Here is a 20,474-nt window from a genome sequence, read left to right as displayed (position 1 = left end):
TGACTCACATTGATTGTAGAGACGTACCGTAAGTATCTGGATTTGGAGCAGGAGAGCTGGTGTTTGATCAATAGTAGAATTTGATGTTGATCAAAAAGCTTTATGCACTTGGCGGAATGCCACCAGCCGGATGCACGTAGCGCAGTGGGCCGCTTCAGAAGGGAGAAATCATTCAGGCTTGACCGTGAGCCAAAAGGAAATTGGCAGGAAAGGATCTTGTCAATACAGTAACTAGTTTGGAAGGAATGAAGTCTGGAAGATTAGATCTGTCGACAAACAAGAAAAGCAAGACTGCTGGAATTGGATTTTAAGTATCATTCTTTCTTGGGGGTTGTCCAGAAAAACGCGTGGAGTCGCGTCGGAGCAGAAGCTTCGGCCAATCATATCGCCGCAGCGTCTAGGTAACCTTCCTACCCACCTAGGTACCTTGGAGGTAATATGTATCTATCTACACAACTTGTCGTCTATTATCCATGAGGATTGTCACCACCTTCAATTTGGATGACCTGTGACCCTTGGCTCTTCAAACTTTGTCCACTCGTTGTGATAATACCTGAACTTTACCTTGTCATATTTAATCCACTACTAAACGTCTTGATTCCAAGGCCAATTTGGGCGAGATTCCCCATTCAAAACCGCTTTGGTTACGTCAACAAAGATTTGCAAAATGAGCCAACGCTCGAAACGGAGACGCATGGACACACAACCAGGGGTACTGGGAATTGGCTCAAACTTAGCTACTGGGGGTTTATGTCAATCGGCTACTGAATTGGAAAAAAACAGTTGGAATGGCTTCTGTGAGATTGAATCGGAACCGGTAGGTTGCAAAAAAAGCAAGAAAGAAACAGCACGCAATGCTGAGCTCTAATCCTTTTGTCCTCTTTAGGCTCTTTTCAATGTAATGCTTCGGGAGTTTGGAGTCCAAGGAGTCAAAGTTCAAGAAGTTGTTTCATTGGATGACGAGATGATGGCGTTTCTCAAGTACGATTGATCTGAATTCTACATGTCCAATGTCCCCCCCTTCCCTTTTACTAACGATCATTGACACAAGTAGTGAACCTGTATACGGGCTAATATTTCTGTTTCGTTGGCGGGAGGATGATCCTGACAAGCAAGAGGCAAGCTGCCCAGAAGGGCTTTGGTTTGCAAACCAGGTTTGTGCATTGTATTCAGACAAGTGGTCTACAGACTTATGTGTTCGAACAGACTGCCGGTAATGCCTGTGCCAGCGTAGCATTGCTTAATATTGTCAACAATATCGAAGGAATAGACCTCGGTGAAAATCTACAACATTTCAAGGACTTCACTATGCCTTTTACACCCGCATTGAGGGGAGATGCAATAAATAACTTCGAGTTTGTCAAACGGGTTCACAACTCTTTTGCACGGTATGTGCCTTGCAGTATAGTGTAATTCCGTGGCATTATTGCGTCTGACATTCGTGATAGGAAGATGGACATGCTTAATGTAGATCTACAGCTCAAGAACGAGGCGACATCCAAGCGATCTCGATCAGGGAAGAAGGGCTATGACGACTATGAAATGAATGCGGGGTTTCATTTTATAGCATTTGTTCCGGCGATGGGTAAAGTTTGGAAGTTTGACGGCTTAGAGCGTCAGCCCCAAGCTCTTGGTATGTATCGAACCCATTGCAGGTTTTGCCCTGTTTCTGCTGACCATTGAGTGACACAGGAGAATGTTCGCATGATGACTGGTTGAGTTTGGTGAAACCAAACATTCTCACTCGAATGGCAGAGTATGAGGAAGATCAAATCGAGTTCTCCATTTTGAGTCTTGTTAGGGACCCCCTACTGGATCACATTGACAAATTGGCAGTCAACGTCAAATGCCTGGAAATAGTTAATGAGCGCATGGCCAATGCGGAGACCTGCTCACAGTCCGTGTTTGTAGATTCCAAGTTTGAAGATACTATCCTCGGGCCTGATCTATCATATGCTCTTACCAGGGAAGGGATCGACGCAGCAATGCTTGATGGCCAAGGACAAGAGTATCAGATCTGTCCACCAGAGGAACTGGCAAAACACCAACAAACACTCCGCAACATGCAGCGGGAACTCCGAGCGGCAATTAAAGAAGAGCAGCAATCTCACCAGGCCGATGATGACTATGCCGCTGGGCGAAGGTATGATTATGGGCCAGCAGTAAGAGCGTGGGTACATTCTTTGGCGCGCAAGCGGGTCATCGAAAGCTTATCATGATATTTGACCTAAAGCATAATTGCCAGAATGCTCATCTTTGCAGCTGCAGGGAGGAGTGCTTACTGATGGGGAATGCTTGGGCTGTAGTCGTGTACAAACTAGGGACATAATGATAATGGCTACAGACGATCAAGAATAATGACAATAATGAGATATGAATGGGATTTTGATGCGGCATGCCCATGAACGGCCACCCCTTCGTCCAGGGGCGGGGGAAGAGGGATTTCTAGGGCAGTACCCCATAACCCCAACCTCGTGGTACTTCGATTGGACGGTAGTCCGTCTTCCAAGCAGCTATTCAATAGACAGACGGCACAATTCCTGTCTTTTGCAAAATAATCCCTACTTGGAAATCTATCCTTCTCTTAGGTTGTCTCCTCCAAATAACAATTCAAATCAAGCATGTTGGCCCAGGGCGTCTGTTCCCCTCACTGTCGGACGGACTGTGTCGGTGACGTATTTGCAACCCTCACCGTTATCACCGTTGGGGGGGGGGGGGGGGGGGCAAAATCAAATCAAATCAAATCAAATAAAAAAGTAATTAAAAAAAAAAAAAAAACGTCACCGCCTGAAGACCAGTCAGGTCCAATAGGGCCCAGCAACCATCAAAGAGCCATCGTACGACAACTCTCCTTTCTTTCTTGTGTGTCTGTTGTGAGTGTTCCTGTGAGGGTCTTTGTTTCCTTTTACTCATCGCTCAGCTTCTTACGCAGCGACCCTTCTATCTTCTTTTCTTACCTTAAAATTCTGTTTTGCCTGGCCTTGTATTACCTCAACACCAACCTCTTTCTTGCACTTGCTCTTCTTTTGCCACATAGCTGGTCTACGGCACAGCACTATTGTCTTCCACGGTCTTACATACAATCGATCAACCTCCATACTAGCCCCCCCACCATGTCATCTTCCTCCGATGCACCCGAGAAGGCCCCCGATGACTCGTCGAAATTAAAAACGTTCCTGTCGATCCTGCGAAAGTAGGCCTTTGCCCTCGGAAACCAGCATTGTCGACTTGCTAGCTATATATCGACCAACCTGTACTGATTCGATGGCATGACCCTGATAGGTTCATCGGTGTGACTGACATCGCATCTGTTCGCTTCTCGTTGCCAGCTCATCTGTTGGAGCCGACCCCGAATCTAGGTAGGTTGCTCAGATTTTGGCCTATCTATCTCGCCACGAAAGTTCTATATGCTGATAAAATCGGAACTACTAGAATACTGGAACTACCTAGATAGACCGGAGGTCTTTGCAAGGTCAGCAAAATAGCCTAATTGCCATAGTGGCTTTTTGTCTTTCTTTAATCTTTTCTGACTCGAGAGTAATAGCATCGGCAAGTCTGACGAGCCATTGGGACGGATGCTGGAAGTGTTGAGGTTCTGGTTTACCAAGGACCTGGTATATCTCAACTGCGAATTACATTTCTGAAGGGATCCTCACTGAACCTGTGACAGAAATACATCAAGGGCAAACCGTGCAAGCCTTACAACTCTACGCTTGGTGAGTTTTTCAGGGTAAGTCCAATTGCTATGGTTCTCGGGGTTATTTCTGTTTCTATCTTCGTAATGTGGCTGAATTCTCTGGGATTTTAGTGTAACTGGGAGGTCGAGGACACCGCTCCTCAAGTTTCGATTTCCGGTACCGCCACCGGTAACCGGGTATCTGATGTCCGTGATTCCAACGGTGAAACGGTCAAGGTATGCTACCTGACCGAGCAAACGTCTCACCACCCACCAGTGTCTGCATTCTATATAGAGTGTCCGGATCGAGGAGTCTCGGCTCGAGGGTTCGATCAAATCAGTGCCAAATTCACAGGCACAAGCGTCCGCGTCTCACCAGGTCAACACAATCTAGGAATATTTGTCAACATTGAAAAGAGGGACAATGAAGAATATCAGTTGACTCATCCGGATGCTTATCTCGGTGGTCTTTTGAGGGGCGCCCTTTCCATCACAGTGTCGGACGCGTGCTACATAACATGTTCCAAAACGCGCACCAAAGCTATTCTGCAATATTTGGAGGAGGGCTGGATCGGCAGGGCTCAAAACAAAGTGGAAGGAGTGATCTTCCGATATAACCCAGACAAAGATACAATAAACAAAGTCAAAGATGTACCCGAGGGCGATGTTCTGGCTCGGATCAGCGGGTCATGGCATGGCAAAATCCATTACACGTTAGCCGGTACAAACGAGCCTCGCCTCTTGATTGATATCACACCTCTTTATCCCGTTGCCAAAAGTTTGCCTCCGGAGGAAGACCAACTTACAAATGAGTCGCGCAAATTTTGGTCAGATGTTACTGCGGCGATATTGGACAAGCGATACAGCCAGGCCACAAAGTTAAAGCAGGATATAGAGGAGCGACAACGGCAAAAGGCCGCCGAGCGACAGCAGAAGAATGAGCAGTGGCAACCGCGCTTCTTCACAGGCTCAGTCACGCCTCTAGGGAAGCCGGAGCTGACTGAAGAAGGCCAGAAAGTTCTTAAAGGACTTCGTGTTGGCGATTACATGTTGGATGAAAGCAAAGTTCAAGGCGCCTAAGTTGACCCGGCTCTTTTCGGTATCTCTATATGTGCATGGGCTTGATTGATTGAATCCAGCATGGCTGGGAACAAATTCATGCAATCCGCATCTTTACATTCTGTTCTCTCCTCTTAATACTACATTTAAATTGTCAGCATGCAGCGGTAGGTTTCCATCGGCACATGTTGAATTTTGACTAGCCCCCTTTTCTACCTCTTTTATGGATAATGTATAACCATCGCCCATATACCAATTGGAAATTCTGCTGGGAGTTGTCCCGGATGTCGAGTCCGAATCGCCCGCAATTTTTATAAGTTTGCACTAGAGCCCGATGTGCCCATGATCTGGTTTTATCAACTGTACTATTTGGTACGGTCAACGGCCATCTCAATATTCACATCGAATTGTATATACAGTTCCAGGAAAATTAGCAGAGATCCTCAGGTGGTGTGAACATCGGGTTTAGTTTAGTCAAAACAAAGTTCAAAAGACAAAAACACCGGCTAAACAATTGATTCCTCAAAATCCATCCATAATCTCATCATGTCCTCGATCCAGAATCCAATAGGCGCCTTTCCCACCCACCTGGTTATCAAATCCAAAGGCTCAAAAATCGAATCTTCATAAACGCATCAAAGATTGCAAATCCAAAGGGCCTCTAGGCATTCGCGGTGACTACTTTATTGAACCCTGCGGTCACTGTTTTTGTAATATCTTCATTTTTATGCGGCAGAAGAGAGAGTGCGTAGGCCACATCGTTCCACTGCCGTTCAGTTTCACACCGGGGAAGTCGAGCAGCAAGCTTGTCAGCTAATTGCCGAGCATGCTTCTCCTAGAAATGAAGCCTCGTTAGTATACAAACCAAGAATAGATTTTGCTTTAGAGTGATCTTACCTTTTCAATAAAACCAATCAAGAACTTCACAATGCGTCTCAATGAGGCTTCTTCAAGGTTCCGTTCTGCACTCAGAAGGCTGAACATATCGACAAAGTGGTTATATATTGCATTGTCCTTGCTTGCAAGTTCGGTGAAGAACATTCGTGCTAAGTCTGCAATTCGCTTGTCATCATCTTCCAGACACTTGGCCATTTCACCCAGCTGCCCCTTGACTTTGACTTGGCCTGCTAAAATTAGGAAAGTAAGTGTCATAAGGCATGTGCGCTTAACGGAGGCATCATCATCATTGAGTCGGCGGTACAAAAAGTCAGTATTCTCATCGATAAGATGGTTGAAACAAACGGCCATGTCCCCAAGTGCAATAACTGCATTACTGCGGACAGTGGGATCTTCCGACCGCTCCATGATAGTGATCAGGAGAGGAAGGTTTTTCTCACAATATTCTGCTGACACACACATGAGCTTCGCCATGCACAAAGTTGCTGCTGCTTGCAGGTTCCGGTCAGAGTATATGTTGCTGTTCGCGCATATCTCTGCAACCAATGGTCCAAAATTAGACAGCAGAGAGTTTCCCCCGTATAAGAGTTCACGCTCACGAATATGTGCCATGGCATCTGTAAAATCGTCCTCGGTGGTTCCGCCAATTAGGTCTAGCTCATCATCCTCAGTAGGTTCATTGCTCTTTTGAGGCGCTGGATTGGCGGGTTTGCTCTTTTCCTGTTCCGCTTTACGACGTTTGAAGTCAAGTTCACAGATTTCCAAGTGGACAATCTGCTTGATTGCGACGTGGCCCACGACGAAAAGCAATTGAGAGAGTACGGAGGATTTGGTCTTCTGCGTGGGCCCTTGTCCATCAGTTGAAGCGGTTCCCGGCCGCTGTTCCTCCCCGTCGGCTGAGGCGTTTGACGGTGAAAATCGTTGGGTCTGGAGTTGGAACACGAATCTTGTCTTGCGTCTCAGAATATCCGAGCACAAGACATCGGGATGCTTGGAGAGAGTATATATAGCGCTAATAGCTTGCTCTGCCACTCCATACCATTCCTTGCTATCTGATACGACTTCAACCATTGCCGCGAGCTGAGTTAGCACAGCATGGTCACTTGCAAGTTTTGGAATGCCAGCATCTTTTGATTTAGCCTGGCGGCCGGGGACCATTCGCCTCAAGGCAATGCACGTGTATTTTGCAAGCACCAGATCGGCTCTTCCAAGGCTACCAAGGCCAATTCGCAGCATAGCTTCAATTTCCTTGATGGCCACTTCAGGGTCAGCCAAAGCAAGCATCCCAAGTACAATGATAGCACCCCGGCGCTGAGTCCTGGAAATTTCCTTCTTCTGTATACTATACACTTGCCAGAGTTTAGCAATGACGGCCTCTGAGATGTGGCCAGCCTTCATCATTGTGCTGAGAAGTTGCTCGAGACAAGTGAGTTCAGCAGGAGTCGACCCAAAGGTTAAACTAATCATATTCCGAGCAATATAATTCGCGGCATCATTGGGGGTGAACGAGTCCGGCGCATCGAAGAATAAGCCTTTATAACAATCGATTAAATGTGTTTGAACACCTTTGCCTTCATCACTGTTTCCTTTCGTCCAAATGAGTCGAAGCATTCGTCGGATCCCACTTCGCGCAGTTTCAACTTTGTACGCATCTAGAACCACAAAAAAATCCATAGCCTCGATGACTTCGCTCTTGTTCCTGGATGATAGGAGCTGGGAAACAATAGTAGAAGACGATTGGAGCACCTCGATGAAACGAATGGCCTCGTTATAGTACTTCCTTGTCAATTGTAACCGGGCCAATAATTCAGAAGTTGCTGCCTGCTCAGCAGCTTTTTGGATTGCCACGGCCTTTTCCTCGTCGGACATTCGAGGCGCCTTGGAAGGAGACTCCTCGGGCATTTGCGTGGCATCATCCAATAATTCACTATCAACATGCGAAGGCTCGCCTCCATCAAAGCCAGGTGTCTCAGGAGGTCTCAGTGCGTTGAGCTCGGCATCAACGGCATCTAGCCTGGCTGCCCACTCTTTGTAGGAAAGCTGACCACCATGCATAACACTAAATGGATGGGTAGAGACTAGTTTCGCCAGCAGTTTGATTGCATTTCGTCGCACATTACTGCTTTTGTCTTCCAAGCTTCTTGCTGCCAGCTCTGCGGCTGCCTGTCGTCGTTTGGGAAACTTTTGTTCAAGATCGGAAATTCTCATATACACTTGGATGGCTCGGCAGCGACAGTAGGGATTTATGTCGAGAAAACGCTCCTCAAGAACGTCGAAGAAGGCATTTATTTGCGTTTTGTAGTTTTCGCTCGGTTCCTCTTGCCTACTCAGATCTGAGATCAGATTTCCACAGACCTCAATCACGGCGCATCGGAGAGTGTATGACTAAACAAGTTAAATTGTCATTGTTGGACATGAGGAAAAAGGGAGGGGACATTGACATACCTCGCTATCAAGCTGTTTGGCTAGAAGTGTCATTTGTTTGATGATTAGCCGAGGCGCAAGTTCTGACAGTTTCACGATAAATGCTGACACAGACTTTGGGCCCCTTGTATCATTGGAGTTGAATTCTTTATTCCCAAGTTCTCTGCGTTAGCGGTTAGCTGCAATCTCGGCCAACAAACTAGGTATATACGTACTTCAAAATCTCATCTGACAGTTGCGGGTAGTCATATTGCTCCGCAAGAATGTGTAGGAACTCAGCCATGGGCTCGGATAGGTGCTCAAAATAGGTCAAATTTTGTACAATTGAGGTCTGGGCACCTATGCAATAGTTTAGCCTCATAGCTCCTACACCAAGGCATCACGAACAGCTTACCAAATGCATGACCATGGTGCTTTACTGCGATGCACAGGACCTTGAAAGCATGCATACGGATTGTCATGCTCTTGACTCGCAGCTCACTTTCAAGTATTAAGTAGATAGAGCGGGTGAACAGGTTAATAAAAGTGTCGCGGTCGGAAGTCGTCAGGAAAATTCTGCCAAGTTTGAGCTTCATGACCTTGCACATGGTCTCCATGGATATTTGGATCTGGGATGTCCAATCCCAATTACCATCCTTGCTGTTTCCTTTAGATTTGGACGATTTCCCTGCTCCTCTCCGTGCAGGCGCTGCCTCTGCCGGTTTTTCCGCTGCTTTGACTTCAACAGCAGATAGGGCCCACTGGAGTAAAAAGCCGTACATTTCGAGTAGTTGTTTATGGTGCTGAACGGCATCTTGTTCTTCGGACTCGAGATCACCGTGGATGATGTCCGCTTCGACCGATAGTCCGGAAACAACCAAGTCGAGAAGTTTGCTCAGAGACCTTGTGGGAAGGAATGTGGAATATCTGCAAGAGTTCAAAAGTTCAGAATGCTATCCATAAGGGACAGTGCTTTCCGGGGGTTGTGTAGGGATCAGGGCGCACTTTAAAAGAAATTGCAGAGAATCGAAGAAAGCCGGTCTGGTCAGACCTTCAGGATTCTCGGCGATACCATCCACAATTTGGTTCAAAACATTATCAATCAAAGCCACCGACAGCTGATCGGGATCAGATTCACAATCCAGCAGCTCCGGGTCGGCATCACCGATAGGAACTGAGGTTGGGTCGCTCAAGTAATACTTCAAGGATTCATTGATGTCGAACTGTATCCTTTCCTCCATGATAGGCGACTGCGAGGGATGACCTCGAAAGACGCGATCGAAAATGAGGGGCAGGATAAAGGGGATAAGGGCGTTATCGCAATTTGGGGGGTTGGATAGGCGGAGGGGAAGAAAGACGAGGTGGAAAGCAGCGACGACTGTTTATGCGGGTCTTTTCTTTGTTTGTATTTTTCCTTTTCAGTGGTTCTGGGGGGGCGCTGGGGAGGCAGTATGGTAAGGTACTGAAATACAGGTGCGGTACTCTCTGTCCTGGGAGATGTAGGTAATGAAACCAGTGTATTGTCAGAAAGGTGAAAGTAAACAAACATCGCTATACCGGATCCGGAAATTCTGCGTGCTGTAGTGCCCTGTGATGAAATTAATTACTGGGATGACCGCAACGCGACGTGAATTTATCCCAGAGGTGCCCATGTGGAGAAAATCAAGCCTTGATTCCCCGGATACTTGATTCAACTCTCTTTCTTCTTTCACTTTCAGACAGCAGTTGTGTTGATTCGGCTTAATGCAAGCTTATTGACCCCTCTCCTCAACCTGTCTGACCAACCTAGTCGCAAGCTTACTCGTTAGTCTGGCCCCATGTCGACTGTCAACACGGCTCCTACGGGCGTTTTTGACCTTCAGAGACCCGGTTCCTACCTACAACCTCGTGGGGGAGGCCCCCAGTACGCGATAGACTACGATACTGCCACGGACAGCGAAGCCTCTGTGGCTCAATCTCATGCACAAGATGACCAGGATGAGGACGCACATGAAAATGAGGATGAGGACGTTGATGATTCGGTGAAAGATGATATGAAGAAGCTTGAGGATACATTTCCAGGAATTTCGGATAGGTTCCGGCTCGTGAACAGGATTGGAGAAGGTGCAGCAAATTCTTTCTCGTCTCCAGTTTTCTCATTTCTCATTATGTATATCTAGTCTTTGGCTAACTACAAGCACCGAGTAGGGACCTTCTCAACCGTTTACAAAGCTGAGGATCTTTTATATGACCACTACCAGAATGACTGGGATATATTTCAAGACCAAAACGAAAATTGGGCAAGTCCTCCGCCTAAAAGACGCCGGCTGGAAGGAGAGGGTGGCCGTTCATTGCCCACGAAGCGAAGAAAAGCTCGATACGTCGCATTAAAGAAGATTTACGTGACAAGCAGTCCGCTTCGCATTCAAAATGAGCTTGAATTACTGCATGACCTCCGAGGGTGCAGATCAGTGTGTCCGTTAATCACTGCTTTCAGGCATCAAGATCAAGTCGTCGCAGTCTTGCCCTTTTTCCCTCACACCGACTTTCGCATACAGTATCGTACATTCTTGGTCGCAGACATGCGGCATTATTTTCGATCTCTTTTTACGGCATTGCACTCGGTTCATAAACATGACATTCTCCATCGAGATATCAAACCAACGTAAGGACTCGCACATCTCATAGACCTGATGCAGATGCTCATCTTTCTCTGCAGTAATTTCTTGTACAACCCCGAGCTTCGAGAGGGTGTTTTGGTAGATTTTGGTCTCGCAGAAGTAAGTATTCATTTTCTATGATTGCAACTATGCTCTAATCATCTATCTTTTGTTTAGCGTGAGGGGTCGGAGTATACGGGCACTTGCCTTTGTGCCAATCCATCTTATGTTCGTCGTAACCGAGTAATGCAAAGTTATTACAACACACACTGCAATAGCACGGTGTTGTCGGCGGGCTACCCTAAAAATGATTCGAGACCATCAAGGCGCGCTAACCGGGCAGGGACTCGTGGGTTTCGAGCACCAGAGGTCCTTTTCAAATGTACATCCCAAACAACCAAGATCGATATGTGGTCAACAGGTGTTATCCTTTTGACCCTGCTTGGGCGTCGATTTCCATTCTTCAACTCTGCCGATGACGTCGATGCGATGATTGAAATGGCCAGCATATTTGGCACCCGTCGCATGAAGTCAGCAGCTGCCATGCATGGCCAAATATTCGAAACCAACATACCGACTATTGGTGAAAAGGGGTACGGCTGGGAGAAGCTGGTCAAGTGGGCCAGCTGTGTGGAGGAGTTGACAGAAAGCGAAAAACAAGCTACTCAACTGTTGGCTGGCCTGATGGAACTGGATCCATACAAGCGACTGAGTGCCAAAGATGCTCTGCAACACGAATTCTTCACCGATCCTATTGACCATGATGTGGAATGGGGAGGGAATCCTGAGGATAGCCCAGACACAGGGGATGAGGACGAGGGTGATGAAGATGATGAGGCAGACGAAGTCGCCATGCTATAGAGCTTGGTCAAGTTCATGTACGATAGTGATGATATCTTACGTAGTTTTAATTCTGGTTTAAGTCATATTAATAGAATCTCGGGGGTGCTGGAGGTCAGTCCCGCCACCATTTATTGTTATGTATGTACAATGTTTTAGGTGTATGACTTTCTAGCATAAGCGACCCATTCAGGGCATGCAATCCAAAATGGTCGAGTTTCAGTATGTATATATATGCATGCATGTTTGTATTTGTGGGTATCCATCCCAACAGCCAGGTCGTTGGTTTGAAATAGAGCAGGAAAATAGTTCCAAAATCGCCTATAATCTAACCAGCCTCACCAAAATCGTAGTGACCCGTTTGCGCTGCGTGCTGGGTAGCTCCTTTCTCGCCGACAAAGGTACCACCACAGGTGTTGCAGCGGATGCGAAAGCCGGCAGTGTCCGTGTAGTAGTGTTTGCTTCGGAGCACAGTACATAACGCCACTGATTTTTCCAGTACTACCGGATCTGCCGCATCGAAAACCTTTGTATCAAATTCCGGAGGGGCATAGGCGTGAGTGAAAGGCGGATCAGACGGTGACAGGGCAATATTATCGTAGTGGATTCCCGAGTAGACCATGATGCACCGTGTTGGTGGACCCTCGTTGAAGCGATCGACCCGGAGTGTCTGTACGTCAATCGAGCATATCTCGATATCGAAATGTTTGCTCAGGATGCTGAGCTCGATGCCCCCACCCCACGAGTTCTCATTTTGGATCCAGCGGCAATAATCATCTGGTTTCTTCTCAAGGACAGCTTCTGAGTACAGTTCTGAGTTTGATTGGATAGTTTGGGCAACGATTGATCGAAGCTCAGTCATAGTATCCATCCCTCCCATGATTGCGCTACCCACCGCGCGGAAGAGGCACGAATTATCATCGGGCATAATGCGGAGAACGAAAGTACCCGAGTGCTCGGGCGAGGGTATCTCAGGGGGGTCGTCCGAAACACCCTCGTGCGACTTGCGTGGCAGCGAGAATTGCTCAGGTGGCTTTTTCTGGAAGGTGGCTCTAGCGTCATTGTCGTGACTGGTGCTAGGTGTTTGTGTATGGATCGAGCCCTCTTTGTTGGTGACAAGAAGCTGTTCACCGTTCAGATTGACTCCAATCTCTGTGATTTTCTGGCCTGGTTGGAAACCATGTAGCTCAAGGGGCTTCAGATCAGGATACCCGTATTTAACATCATATGCTGTCAGGCCAGTTTTGTCCACGATTTGAGTGCGCAGATCGTCGACGGTGGCCGTGTCATCCAGACTGACAGTGGACTGTCCAGCAGGCCCCCGGACTCGAATCCTCATCCTCTTAGAATTCAAAGAATTAGTTTTAGTTTATAGCTGAAGGGAGGGGGGTATTTTTTTCCACTTGAGAACAGAGACAAGAAACTGAGGAAGGGAGGAATGGAGATGATTTGGATAGATAGTGGCTAGAAAGTGACAACACTTCCTGAAAAATGTGGGCCACTGTAATCCATGCAGCACAATCCTTGTGACTGATGATGATAACCATGAAAATCAATAATTGAACATGACAAGAAGAATAATGTCCATGTCAATCATCAAATCAGAATGAAACTACCAAACCTAGTATACCTCTGGTGAACAAGTCACACTGCGCCAATCGTCCGATGTCATCATCCCGTTCAACCCCGCGGCAGACAAGATGGATCAATCCGACTGTTGATTCGGATGACATGATCATTAGGCACTATGGAATTAACCTAGTAGTTATTAGGTAAGGAAACAGTAAATGGCTTTTTAGAAGAAGAATAAGACCATCATCCATTATATGCTAATGATGCTGTATACAAGTCCAAAGATGTTGCTTGATACTATATATTCATCTCCACTGTACGGAGTAGCTCTGATGGAATTTACCCCGCATTTTATAATAATAACAAACAATATAAGGGCCTTTACCATTCTGAGATATTTCAGACACCAAACAAGTCAAGCATCATACTTTAAAGATATCTGCTTGACCATCGCAATATGATTTCTCTGCATCCTCATCTCATCCTTGTTGTTCGGGTCAAATGGCGTCATTGAATGTATCGACCAGGTATCATTACTGTATATTACCAATGTCATACATCTAATGGAACCTAGGTAATGAATACCGTAATTACCACACACAAGCACTGGGTACCGTATCGGATGAGTCAGCATAGCAGCTGCGCGAATCTCTCCTGCGGTCGTTTTGCGCGCCTTCACTGCATTTGTACAAGAAAGATCAGCTCGAGCAGCTCCAGCTGGTCAATCAATCACTCTTTTTTCCCTCGTCTATCTGCAGTCTCTGGGTGCTGCTGCTGCCGCTGCTGCGGTTTTCTCTAGTATGGAGAACGCATCGGAGCCGTCGCAGGCCCAGCCCACGTCTGAGCAGCCCGTCAAGTCCATCGAAGACGAGGCCAAGGGTGTTGGCTCTGCGACTGGCGGAGTTATCGAGGATCAATGGCGGATAATGATGGATGTTGTCCTGGTAATATATGAAGTCAGAGAAGAAGAGTAAGTCCAGTCCCACCATTCAAACGGCCACAATAGATCATGAAACTCACACCCCTTCCGCATCGTAGTGGCCATGATCCATCGAAACTATTCCATCGCAGTGTCAACAAGCGCAATGTCCCCGATTACTATGATATAATCAAGGAGCCAATGGCGCTCAGTATCCTAAAGCAAAAGATAAATAAGAGAGAGTACAAAAGTTTCGCCGAATTCGTGCGCGATTGTGCCTTGGTATTCATGCTCCCCCTGTCGACCATCGACTTTTGATAGGTTCAAAATGCTGACTTGACCACCCTTTCTCTGTGTTAATCAGATCCCACATAATGCGCAAACGTATAATCGACCAAATTCGCAGGCTTATGAAGATGCACTCGTTATCAAGGTCCGTACACTGCCCACATCACAGACTCGGGCTAATCCCCAATTCAAAACAGGACGTTTTCATTGCAGAATTCAGAAAACTGGCGAAACAAGGCATCATCTCCGCTGCTGAGGCGGAACTCCCTGATCTCGGGGAGATCCCCGAGGCCGATCCTCTTCCCGAGGAGGAGGAGGAGGAAGATGACGAGGACGATGAAGATGATGAAGAAGAAGATTCTGATGATGATGGTCGGCGCAAGAGAAAGCGAGGGCCCCGCGCAGGTGGTAAGCGCGAAGGTGGAAAAGATGACGGCCATAAATCTAACGACCCCGAGCTGCGAAAGAAACGAGGTCGGCCGCCACGAGTTGACACTCCGATGGAGGCGAGGATCAAAGCAGTCTTGAAGGGGATTCGAAAGCTGAAAGACCCGAGTGGTCAGATTAAAGTACGCCACTTCGAACGACTACCTGACAAGGTGATGTATCCGGACTACTACGTGGAGATAAAAGAGCCTATTGCTATCGACATCATCAAAAGGAAGTCAAAGCGAAAGAAGTACAGCTCCGTTGATCATTTCATGAGGGATATGGACCTGATGTTTAGCAACGCCAAAATCTACAATCAGCCGGAGAGTCAGATATACAGAGATGCTGTCGACTTGCAGGTGGAATCCCGTAAGCTTGCCGAGAAGGAGAAGCGAAAGCCGGACAGCGAGTATCTGATGGAGGATGGGCGTTTACCATTACCAGACGGAATTCTTCATACAGGTGAGCTGTGGAAAGTCGGAGACTGGGTTCACATCCAGAACCCCAATGATGTAACAAAGCCCATCGTGGCACAAATCTACCGAACGTGGCAGGATTCTGAAGGTGAAAAATGGATTAATGCTTGTTGGTACTACCGCCCAGAGCAAACCATTCATCACTATGAAAAACATTTTTACCCCAATGAGGTGGTAAAGACTGGTCAGTACCGAGATCACCGAATTGAGGAGATTGTGGACCGTTGCTTTGTGATGTTTTTCACCCGCTATAACCGTGGGCGACCCCGTGGCCTTCCTCCTGACAAGGATGTATACGTCTGCGAAGCGCGGTATAATGAGGAAAAGCACAAGCTGAACAAGATCAAGACTTGGGCAAGCTGCTTACCGGATGAAGTCAGAGAAAAGGATTATGAGATGGACCTCTTCGATGTTCCTCGAAGGATCAAAAAGATCCCCAGTCCGATAAAGTACATGCTGAAAGATGATGCCAAGGAAACGGATGATCTTCCCAAGCCGACTTGGGGGGCAGAGAACGCACCACCAGTCATTGGAGCCGTGCATCGCCGTCCACGAGATGAAAATGTGAGTCTTTCATTATTGTTGATGTTCCTGTTTGGATCATGAGCTGATCGTGTACTGTTCCTCGTAGGAATCTCCGCCACCAGAGCCAACACCATCTCCACCCCCTCCAATCATACCCCAACCTCCTCTCCCCCATGCTCCTGTGCGACAGCCGACAATTAGCCAACCACCAACCCGGCCGAGTGTGGGTAGCCCAAGTCACGTAAATATGGCTGCTGTAGGAGGGCCAGCGCCAGCACGCTCGCCGGCCGCACCAGCGGTTCCTGCCCAAAGCTCGCCAGTGCCCGTTCCGTCGGCGGCATACCATCAGTCTCAAATCCCCCCAGCCCAGGCTTATCAAGCCCCTTTCCAGAGACGTCCTAGCAGCTTTGCGCCGCAAACACCTCTTCCTGCTGCCTACCACGCGCCGGCGGTCTCTCATCCATATGTAGCTGCTCAGCCATCACCATACACGCCTTATCAGGCGAGCCGCTTGCCCGTTGCCCCGCCGTCAGTGTACAATCCTAATGCTCCTCGCCCGATCGAAGTTTTTCACTTGAGTGATGCTGCCAATTCTGCAATTCCAGATGATATCCGTGAACAGTTCCATTGTGACGACCATGGTCATGTGTTATTCTTCTCCTCCCCTCCATTGGATATTGTTTCATCCAACCAGCAAAGTCTAGGTCATTCTCTCAAATACCTTGCAGCAAGAGAAGAACGTCGGAGGCGAGTGGAACAACGGAAGCGCAAGCAGGTTGAGGAACAAGAAAAACGCGAGGAAAACGCAAAGCGTATCCGTGTGGATGAGGAGACGGCCCTCGCTGGACGAGTGGAGACTTTGACGACCAAGGCCATCGAGGTCATGGCGAATCAGATAGTAGCCGGTACTAACAAGTTCTACGAAGTTCATTATCAAGATCGGGCCGAGGTCACCAAGTCAGCTGACAAAAAGGCTCATGAGGGTAGAGCTCTCACCGACCGTGTTTCACACGAGCAGACAGCACGGATTCAGACACGCTCGACGAAACCAACCTTTGTCAGCCTCAAAGGTAACGCCATGTATATGGATGAAGTTGACCCAAGGACTTGAACCAGGCAAGAGTGGGTTTCAGTTCCGCCCGTGGTATTTTGAGCGACAAAGGAAAGAAGGGGCAGATGGAGTGAAACCGGTTTCTTGGGTCCGGCTTGTCGTTAGTGAGCCAAGGCGTAACATAATAGCATCGGTGTCTGGGTTTGGGCCTGGGGAATCATTTAGTTCAAATATGTCTCTAGGGGTATGTGTATACTAGCAAGGATTAACACTGAAATGCTAAGTGGCTATAATTACATGTCTTGTTAGCATATTACTTTATTTACACCATCAGTTTCTATATCTCAGCTGAGATTCATGGGGTAATCAACATCGTCATGGACACCTTGAACAATTGCACATTATTAAATGGGGAGTAGGATTCCATAATTATGAGCAAGGCATGATTAAATATAAGCATGGCAAATAATGGCCGCGGCTCATTTAGGCCTGTTTTTGTGTTGCCGTTCCCTTTTGGCAGATATCCTAATGTTCTGAGTTTGTACATTGGCAGATCCATTTTCGCAGTAAATCACAAAGGGGAAAGAATAGAGAAGTAAAGCAGGATAGCAGCAAAGACATCGTAAACTCATGAAATGGGATACAGGGAGAAGAGGTGGAAAAAGAAGATAGATAGTAAGGTGAAGGGAGTGAAATAACAACAGAACAGAATAGAGTATACACAACGTTTTGGAATAGGGAAATATAGAGATTGTCCCTTTTCAGCTTCTCTTCCCCTCGCACCCTGAACCCGAGATTTGCAAGACAACAAACAAACCAAAAATAAACAAAGACCGAGGACAATATTAGATGGATGCAAGATGGTTAGAACTTCAAATGTCTCTTTAGAAATATGAAACACCATTCCAAAACCCTCGATTTTAAAGGGAGAAAAATCATCCAAATTTCGCGTGTCTAACAAATGACCAAATGCAAAAAGTAGCGAGGCATAGTCGCTTGACCAATCTATGCAAATCGTCTGCCGGGAGAAGATCAAACCAAAGTGCTGTTTGAAATATCTTCCCCGGTGACTTTTTTGATGAGCTGGGTAGTTAGTGGACTGGTACCAATATGGCTTTCTTTTCTTTTTTTTCTTTTCCTTCTTGACACTTCTTTTTTTTTTTCTTTCTTGTTCTTTCCATCGGTTGATTTTTCTCTCTCGATTTGTGTCGACAAAGAGCAAGAAACCCAGAGCCATTTCCTACAATTTGCCACAAATGACTATGGCTGGAAGCTCAGGCTGCTGGTGGGTGTTGATTCCTCATCGTCGTTCTCGCCAGTCTTCTCAGTACTCCAAGACGCGCTGTTCCGTTTGTTGTTCTCTTCCTCTTCCATGGAAAAGACCAAATCACTCTGCTCCTCATCAATGGTGCTTGTGTTGACTGGTGATGAGACGGCACGATCCAAGCGGCTGCTGGAGCCCACAGATGAAGAATGACGAGCAGAGCCAGGGTGGAGAGACATGCCACTAAGCTGCTGAGAAATCATAGATGTCGATGGTTGCCGAGCGGGACTGGACACAAACGGTGAGACCTCGCCAGAAATGTGCCGGCTACCAATAGGCCTCAGGCTGGGGCTGGTACCCAGACTCAACGAAGATTCACGGAGGGGCGAACCGATGTGTGTAAACGAGGTTCCGTGAGCATCCTCTTCTTTCTTTTGGCGTTGTTTGGCAAACAGAGCGCCAAACCGGGATGGACTAGATGCTAGAGGTGAGCCAACCTTCCCAAGACTCGTTCCCGTCATTCCCAGACCACTGAGGTCGCGGTGGCTCGAGCTAAGCTCGTTATCCGTTCGTGAAAGTCGTCGCAGTCTCTCCTGTGGCGTGAGGACATCATCATGCAGGTTCATGGGTAGGTAATCTTCTTCCATCGGGAAATTGCTGTCTTCCCAGTCATCCAATGCCGTGGGCCGAGGAACACTGGCCGAGAGCACCCGCGGTTTCACCTGTCTTTGGGAGTGTAGGAACCGTGGACCAAAGGCATCATCTGGTACACCAGGAGGAGAGGACCCCATGAAGGAAGAGTTTGTGGGCTTCCTCAAGTCAGTACCATAGGCAGTATCACGAAGATGTCGAAGCGCATCCGAAGGCGCTCCCATTCTTTGGGCCGGCGGAGACAGTTCCAACCCGAACTTTGATGGCATGGAGGCGGCGACAGGGCCATAACGAGCGGCGTGTGAGATTCCTTGACTATCGAAGGACGCGGGAAGCGGTGCATCGAGCGCTGTCAAGTGGCGGTGGTTTGGAGACATGGGGAATCGAATATCTTCTACAGGTGATCCATACTTGGAACCAGCATCCGAAGCCAAGCCCGTATCGATCGTGGGAATCGCATCGTACGGCGGTTGTTGCTGCGCATGCAGAGCGGCGAATTCTTCCTGGGGAGGAAGTTGAGACGCATATCGGTGATCGTGGCCATTCATCCGCTGTTGCGAAAGTACCGAGTTTGTCAAGGCAGAATCCTGGTTGACATAGGCTTGCGGATTGACACGACCGCCCAGGTTGAGATGGCTTCCTCCCATTCCTAGACTAGGGTTCGGTCGATTGACTCGTCGTCCATCTGGAAGTATATGCGCCAGCGCACACTTTGTTCCGAACTTGCAGTTTCCCTACAGAGAGCGGGGTGTCAATATTGATGTGCTCCCGCGATTTCGCGCAGCCCATGCAGGATAAGAGAAAGGAAGAAAACGCCAGGCGAGTTAGCAGCCGCGTACCTTGGTGAAATACTTGCAAGGCGCATAGTCGATCGCAGCATCGGTAGAGTGTAAGAATGGACAGGCAGGTCCGGCCTGGCAAGCTCCCTGGCGGAAGAATTTGCAGGGAACATGCTTAGTATCTGAAGCAGCCACAAAAAGAAAACCATTAGCTCCTCGCCCTTTTCCATAGAAATAAGTCAGACTTAGAGATGGAGTGCCTTACTCTTACTGCTTTGGTTGGGGGGACTGCGGGCAGCCATGTCGAAGCCAGAGGGATTGCGGGAATGACCGTTTTGGAGAGATTGCGCACCAGAGGGGACAGGAAGAGGAGCACGACTTCTCATCTCACCCGAAAGACGATCCTGGGAATGAGAAGCGGTGGTGTTGGCGGAGAAAGAAGAGCTCGGAGGTGGCGGAGGAGGAGGAGGGTTCCGAGAGGCAGACAGCTGCATCGCCACGAGAGGAGAAACGGTTGACGATGTAGCAATCGTTGGAGAGTTTCTGGAGGGGTTTATCGGCTGGGGAGATTTCCAGGTGGGGAGGGGGATTTGTTGGCGGTGAAAGGGACGGTGGAAGCCGTCATTAATGATTGTTATTTTATCAACCTTCATTCACTTTGGAGGAAGAAGAAGAAGAAGAAGAAGAAGAGAGGATTTGGATTTATTTCTGTTCTTGACTAAAATGACCAGGTGAGGATGGAGATAGATAACAGGCCAGAGCACGAGGAGGAGGGGGGTAAAGCAGCAGCATCAGTGAAGATCGATCGATCAACCCCGACCGAACGGTTATTTGCGCATTGGAGGCTAGAAGAGATCGTGAGGCAAATCAAGTATTATTATTATTGTGATTATTAGACAGACGAGAAGGAATCCTTTGCCCCTTTAATTGCTTCTTTGCTGTGCTTTAGTCGGACAGGCTACGTTCCAGTGCTCTCTCTAATATCCCCAGGACAATGAAAAAAAGC

General features: G+C 47.7%; 7 protein-coding genes across 7 annotated transcripts; 4 read left to right on the top strand and 3 right to left on the bottom strand.

Annotated features, from left to right (window-relative positions):
- Positions 1–580: 580 nt before the first annotated feature.
- On the top strand, positions 581–2,712 carry ASPWEDRAFT_42254 (ubiquitin C-terminal hydrolase 37). The gene is made up of 6 exons (XM_040835739.1): positions 581–817; positions 887–981; positions 1,055–1,154; positions 1,207–1,388; positions 1,449–1,633; positions 1,693–2,712. Exons 1-6 carry the CDS (start codon positions 668–670, stop codon positions 2,217–2,219), a joined length of 1,239 nt encoding a protein of 412 aa, XP_040687969.1. The 5' UTR covers positions 581–667; the 3' UTR covers positions 2,220–2,712.
- A 401-nt stretch (positions 2,713–3,113) lies between these two features.
- On the top strand, positions 3,114–4,756 carry ASPWEDRAFT_173714 (putative oxysterol binding protein (Orp8); the record flags this gene model as incomplete). The annotated part of the gene is made up of 6 exons (XM_040831122.1): positions 3,114–3,193; positions 3,283–3,359; positions 3,433–3,472; positions 3,545–3,614; positions 3,671–3,730; positions 3,809–4,756. 6 exons carry the CDS (start codon positions 3,114–3,116, stop codon positions 4,754–4,756), a joined length of 1,275 nt encoding a protein of 424 aa, XP_040687968.1.
- Positions 4,757–5,396: 640 nt separating this feature from the next.
- Positions 5,397–9,276, bottom strand: ASPWEDRAFT_173713 (condensin subunit YCS4; the record flags this gene model as incomplete). Its single annotated transcript, XM_040831121.1, has 6 exons — positions 5,397–5,570; positions 5,633–8,017; positions 8,078–8,219; positions 8,272–8,395; positions 8,451–8,962; positions 9,041–9,276. The coding sequence occupies 6 exons, from the start codon at positions 9,274–9,276 to the stop codon at positions 5,397–5,399; spliced, it is 3,573 nt and encodes a 1,190-aa protein (XP_040687967.1).
- A 576-nt stretch (positions 9,277–9,852) lies between these two features.
- On the top strand, positions 9,853–11,535 carry ASPWEDRAFT_114077 (serine/threonine protein kinase CDC7; the record flags this gene model as incomplete). The annotated part of the gene is made up of 4 exons (XM_040828463.1): positions 9,853–10,138; positions 10,220–10,679; positions 10,734–10,794; positions 10,852–11,535. The coding sequence occupies 4 exons, from the start codon at positions 9,853–9,855 to the stop codon at positions 11,533–11,535; spliced, it is 1,491 nt and encodes a 496-aa protein (XP_040687966.1).
- Positions 11,536–11,842: 307 nt separating this feature from the next.
- ASPWEDRAFT_173711 (ubiquitin-specific protease OTU1) lies at positions 11,843–12,853 on the bottom strand (the record flags this gene model as incomplete). Its single annotated transcript, XM_040831120.1, has 1 exon — positions 11,843–12,853. The coding sequence occupies one exon, from the start codon at positions 12,851–12,853 to the stop codon at positions 11,843–11,845; it is 1,011 nt and encodes a 336-aa protein (XP_040687965.1).
- Positions 12,854–13,886: 1,033 nt separating this feature from the next.
- Positions 13,887–16,834, top strand: ASPWEDRAFT_173710 (putative RSC complex subunit (RSC1); the record flags this gene model as incomplete). The annotated part of the gene is made up of 5 exons (XM_040831119.1): positions 13,887–14,056; positions 14,125–14,287; positions 14,370–14,438; positions 14,491–15,762; positions 15,830–16,834. The coding sequence occupies 5 exons, from the start codon at positions 13,887–13,889 to the stop codon at positions 16,832–16,834; spliced, it is 2,679 nt and encodes an 892-aa protein (XP_040687964.1).
- A 1,200-nt stretch (positions 16,835–18,034) lies between these two features.
- ASPWEDRAFT_112991 (putative spindle poison sensitivity protein Scp3) lies at positions 18,035–19,962 on the bottom strand (the record flags this gene model as incomplete). The annotated part of the gene is made up of 3 exons (XM_040828375.1): positions 18,035–19,423; positions 19,529–19,650; positions 19,740–19,962. The coding sequence occupies 3 exons, from the start codon at positions 19,960–19,962 to the stop codon at positions 18,035–18,037; spliced, it is 1,734 nt and encodes a 577-aa protein (XP_040687963.1).
- Between the last annotated feature and the right edge of the window lie 512 nt (positions 19,963–20,474).

Source organism: Aspergillus wentii (genome assembly GCF_001890725.1).
Source record: "Aspergillus wentii DTO 134E9 unplaced genomic scaffold ASPWEscaffold_5, whole genome shotgun sequence".
Taxonomy (NCBI): domain Eukaryota; kingdom Fungi; phylum Ascomycota; class Eurotiomycetes; order Eurotiales; family Aspergillaceae; genus Aspergillus; species Aspergillus wentii.
Note: the sequence above shows the minus strand (reverse complement) of the source record. Positions and strands in the feature narration are given on the sequence as shown.

Excerpts from the sequence above, each read along its gene's own strand:
- ASPWEDRAFT_42254 (XM_040835739.1), top strand. The coding sequence starts at position 668 with ATGAGCCAACGCTCGAAACGGAGACGCATGGACACACAACCAGGGGTA. Across the intron at positions 982-1,054 it reads GAGATGATGGCGTTTCTCAA|TGAACCTGTATACGGGCTAA; the intron begins GTACGATTGATC and ends TGACACAAGTAG. Across the intron at positions 1,389-1,448 it reads GTTCACAACTCTTTTGCACG|GAAGATGGACATGCTTAATG; the intron begins GTATGTGCCTTG and ends CATTCGTGATAG.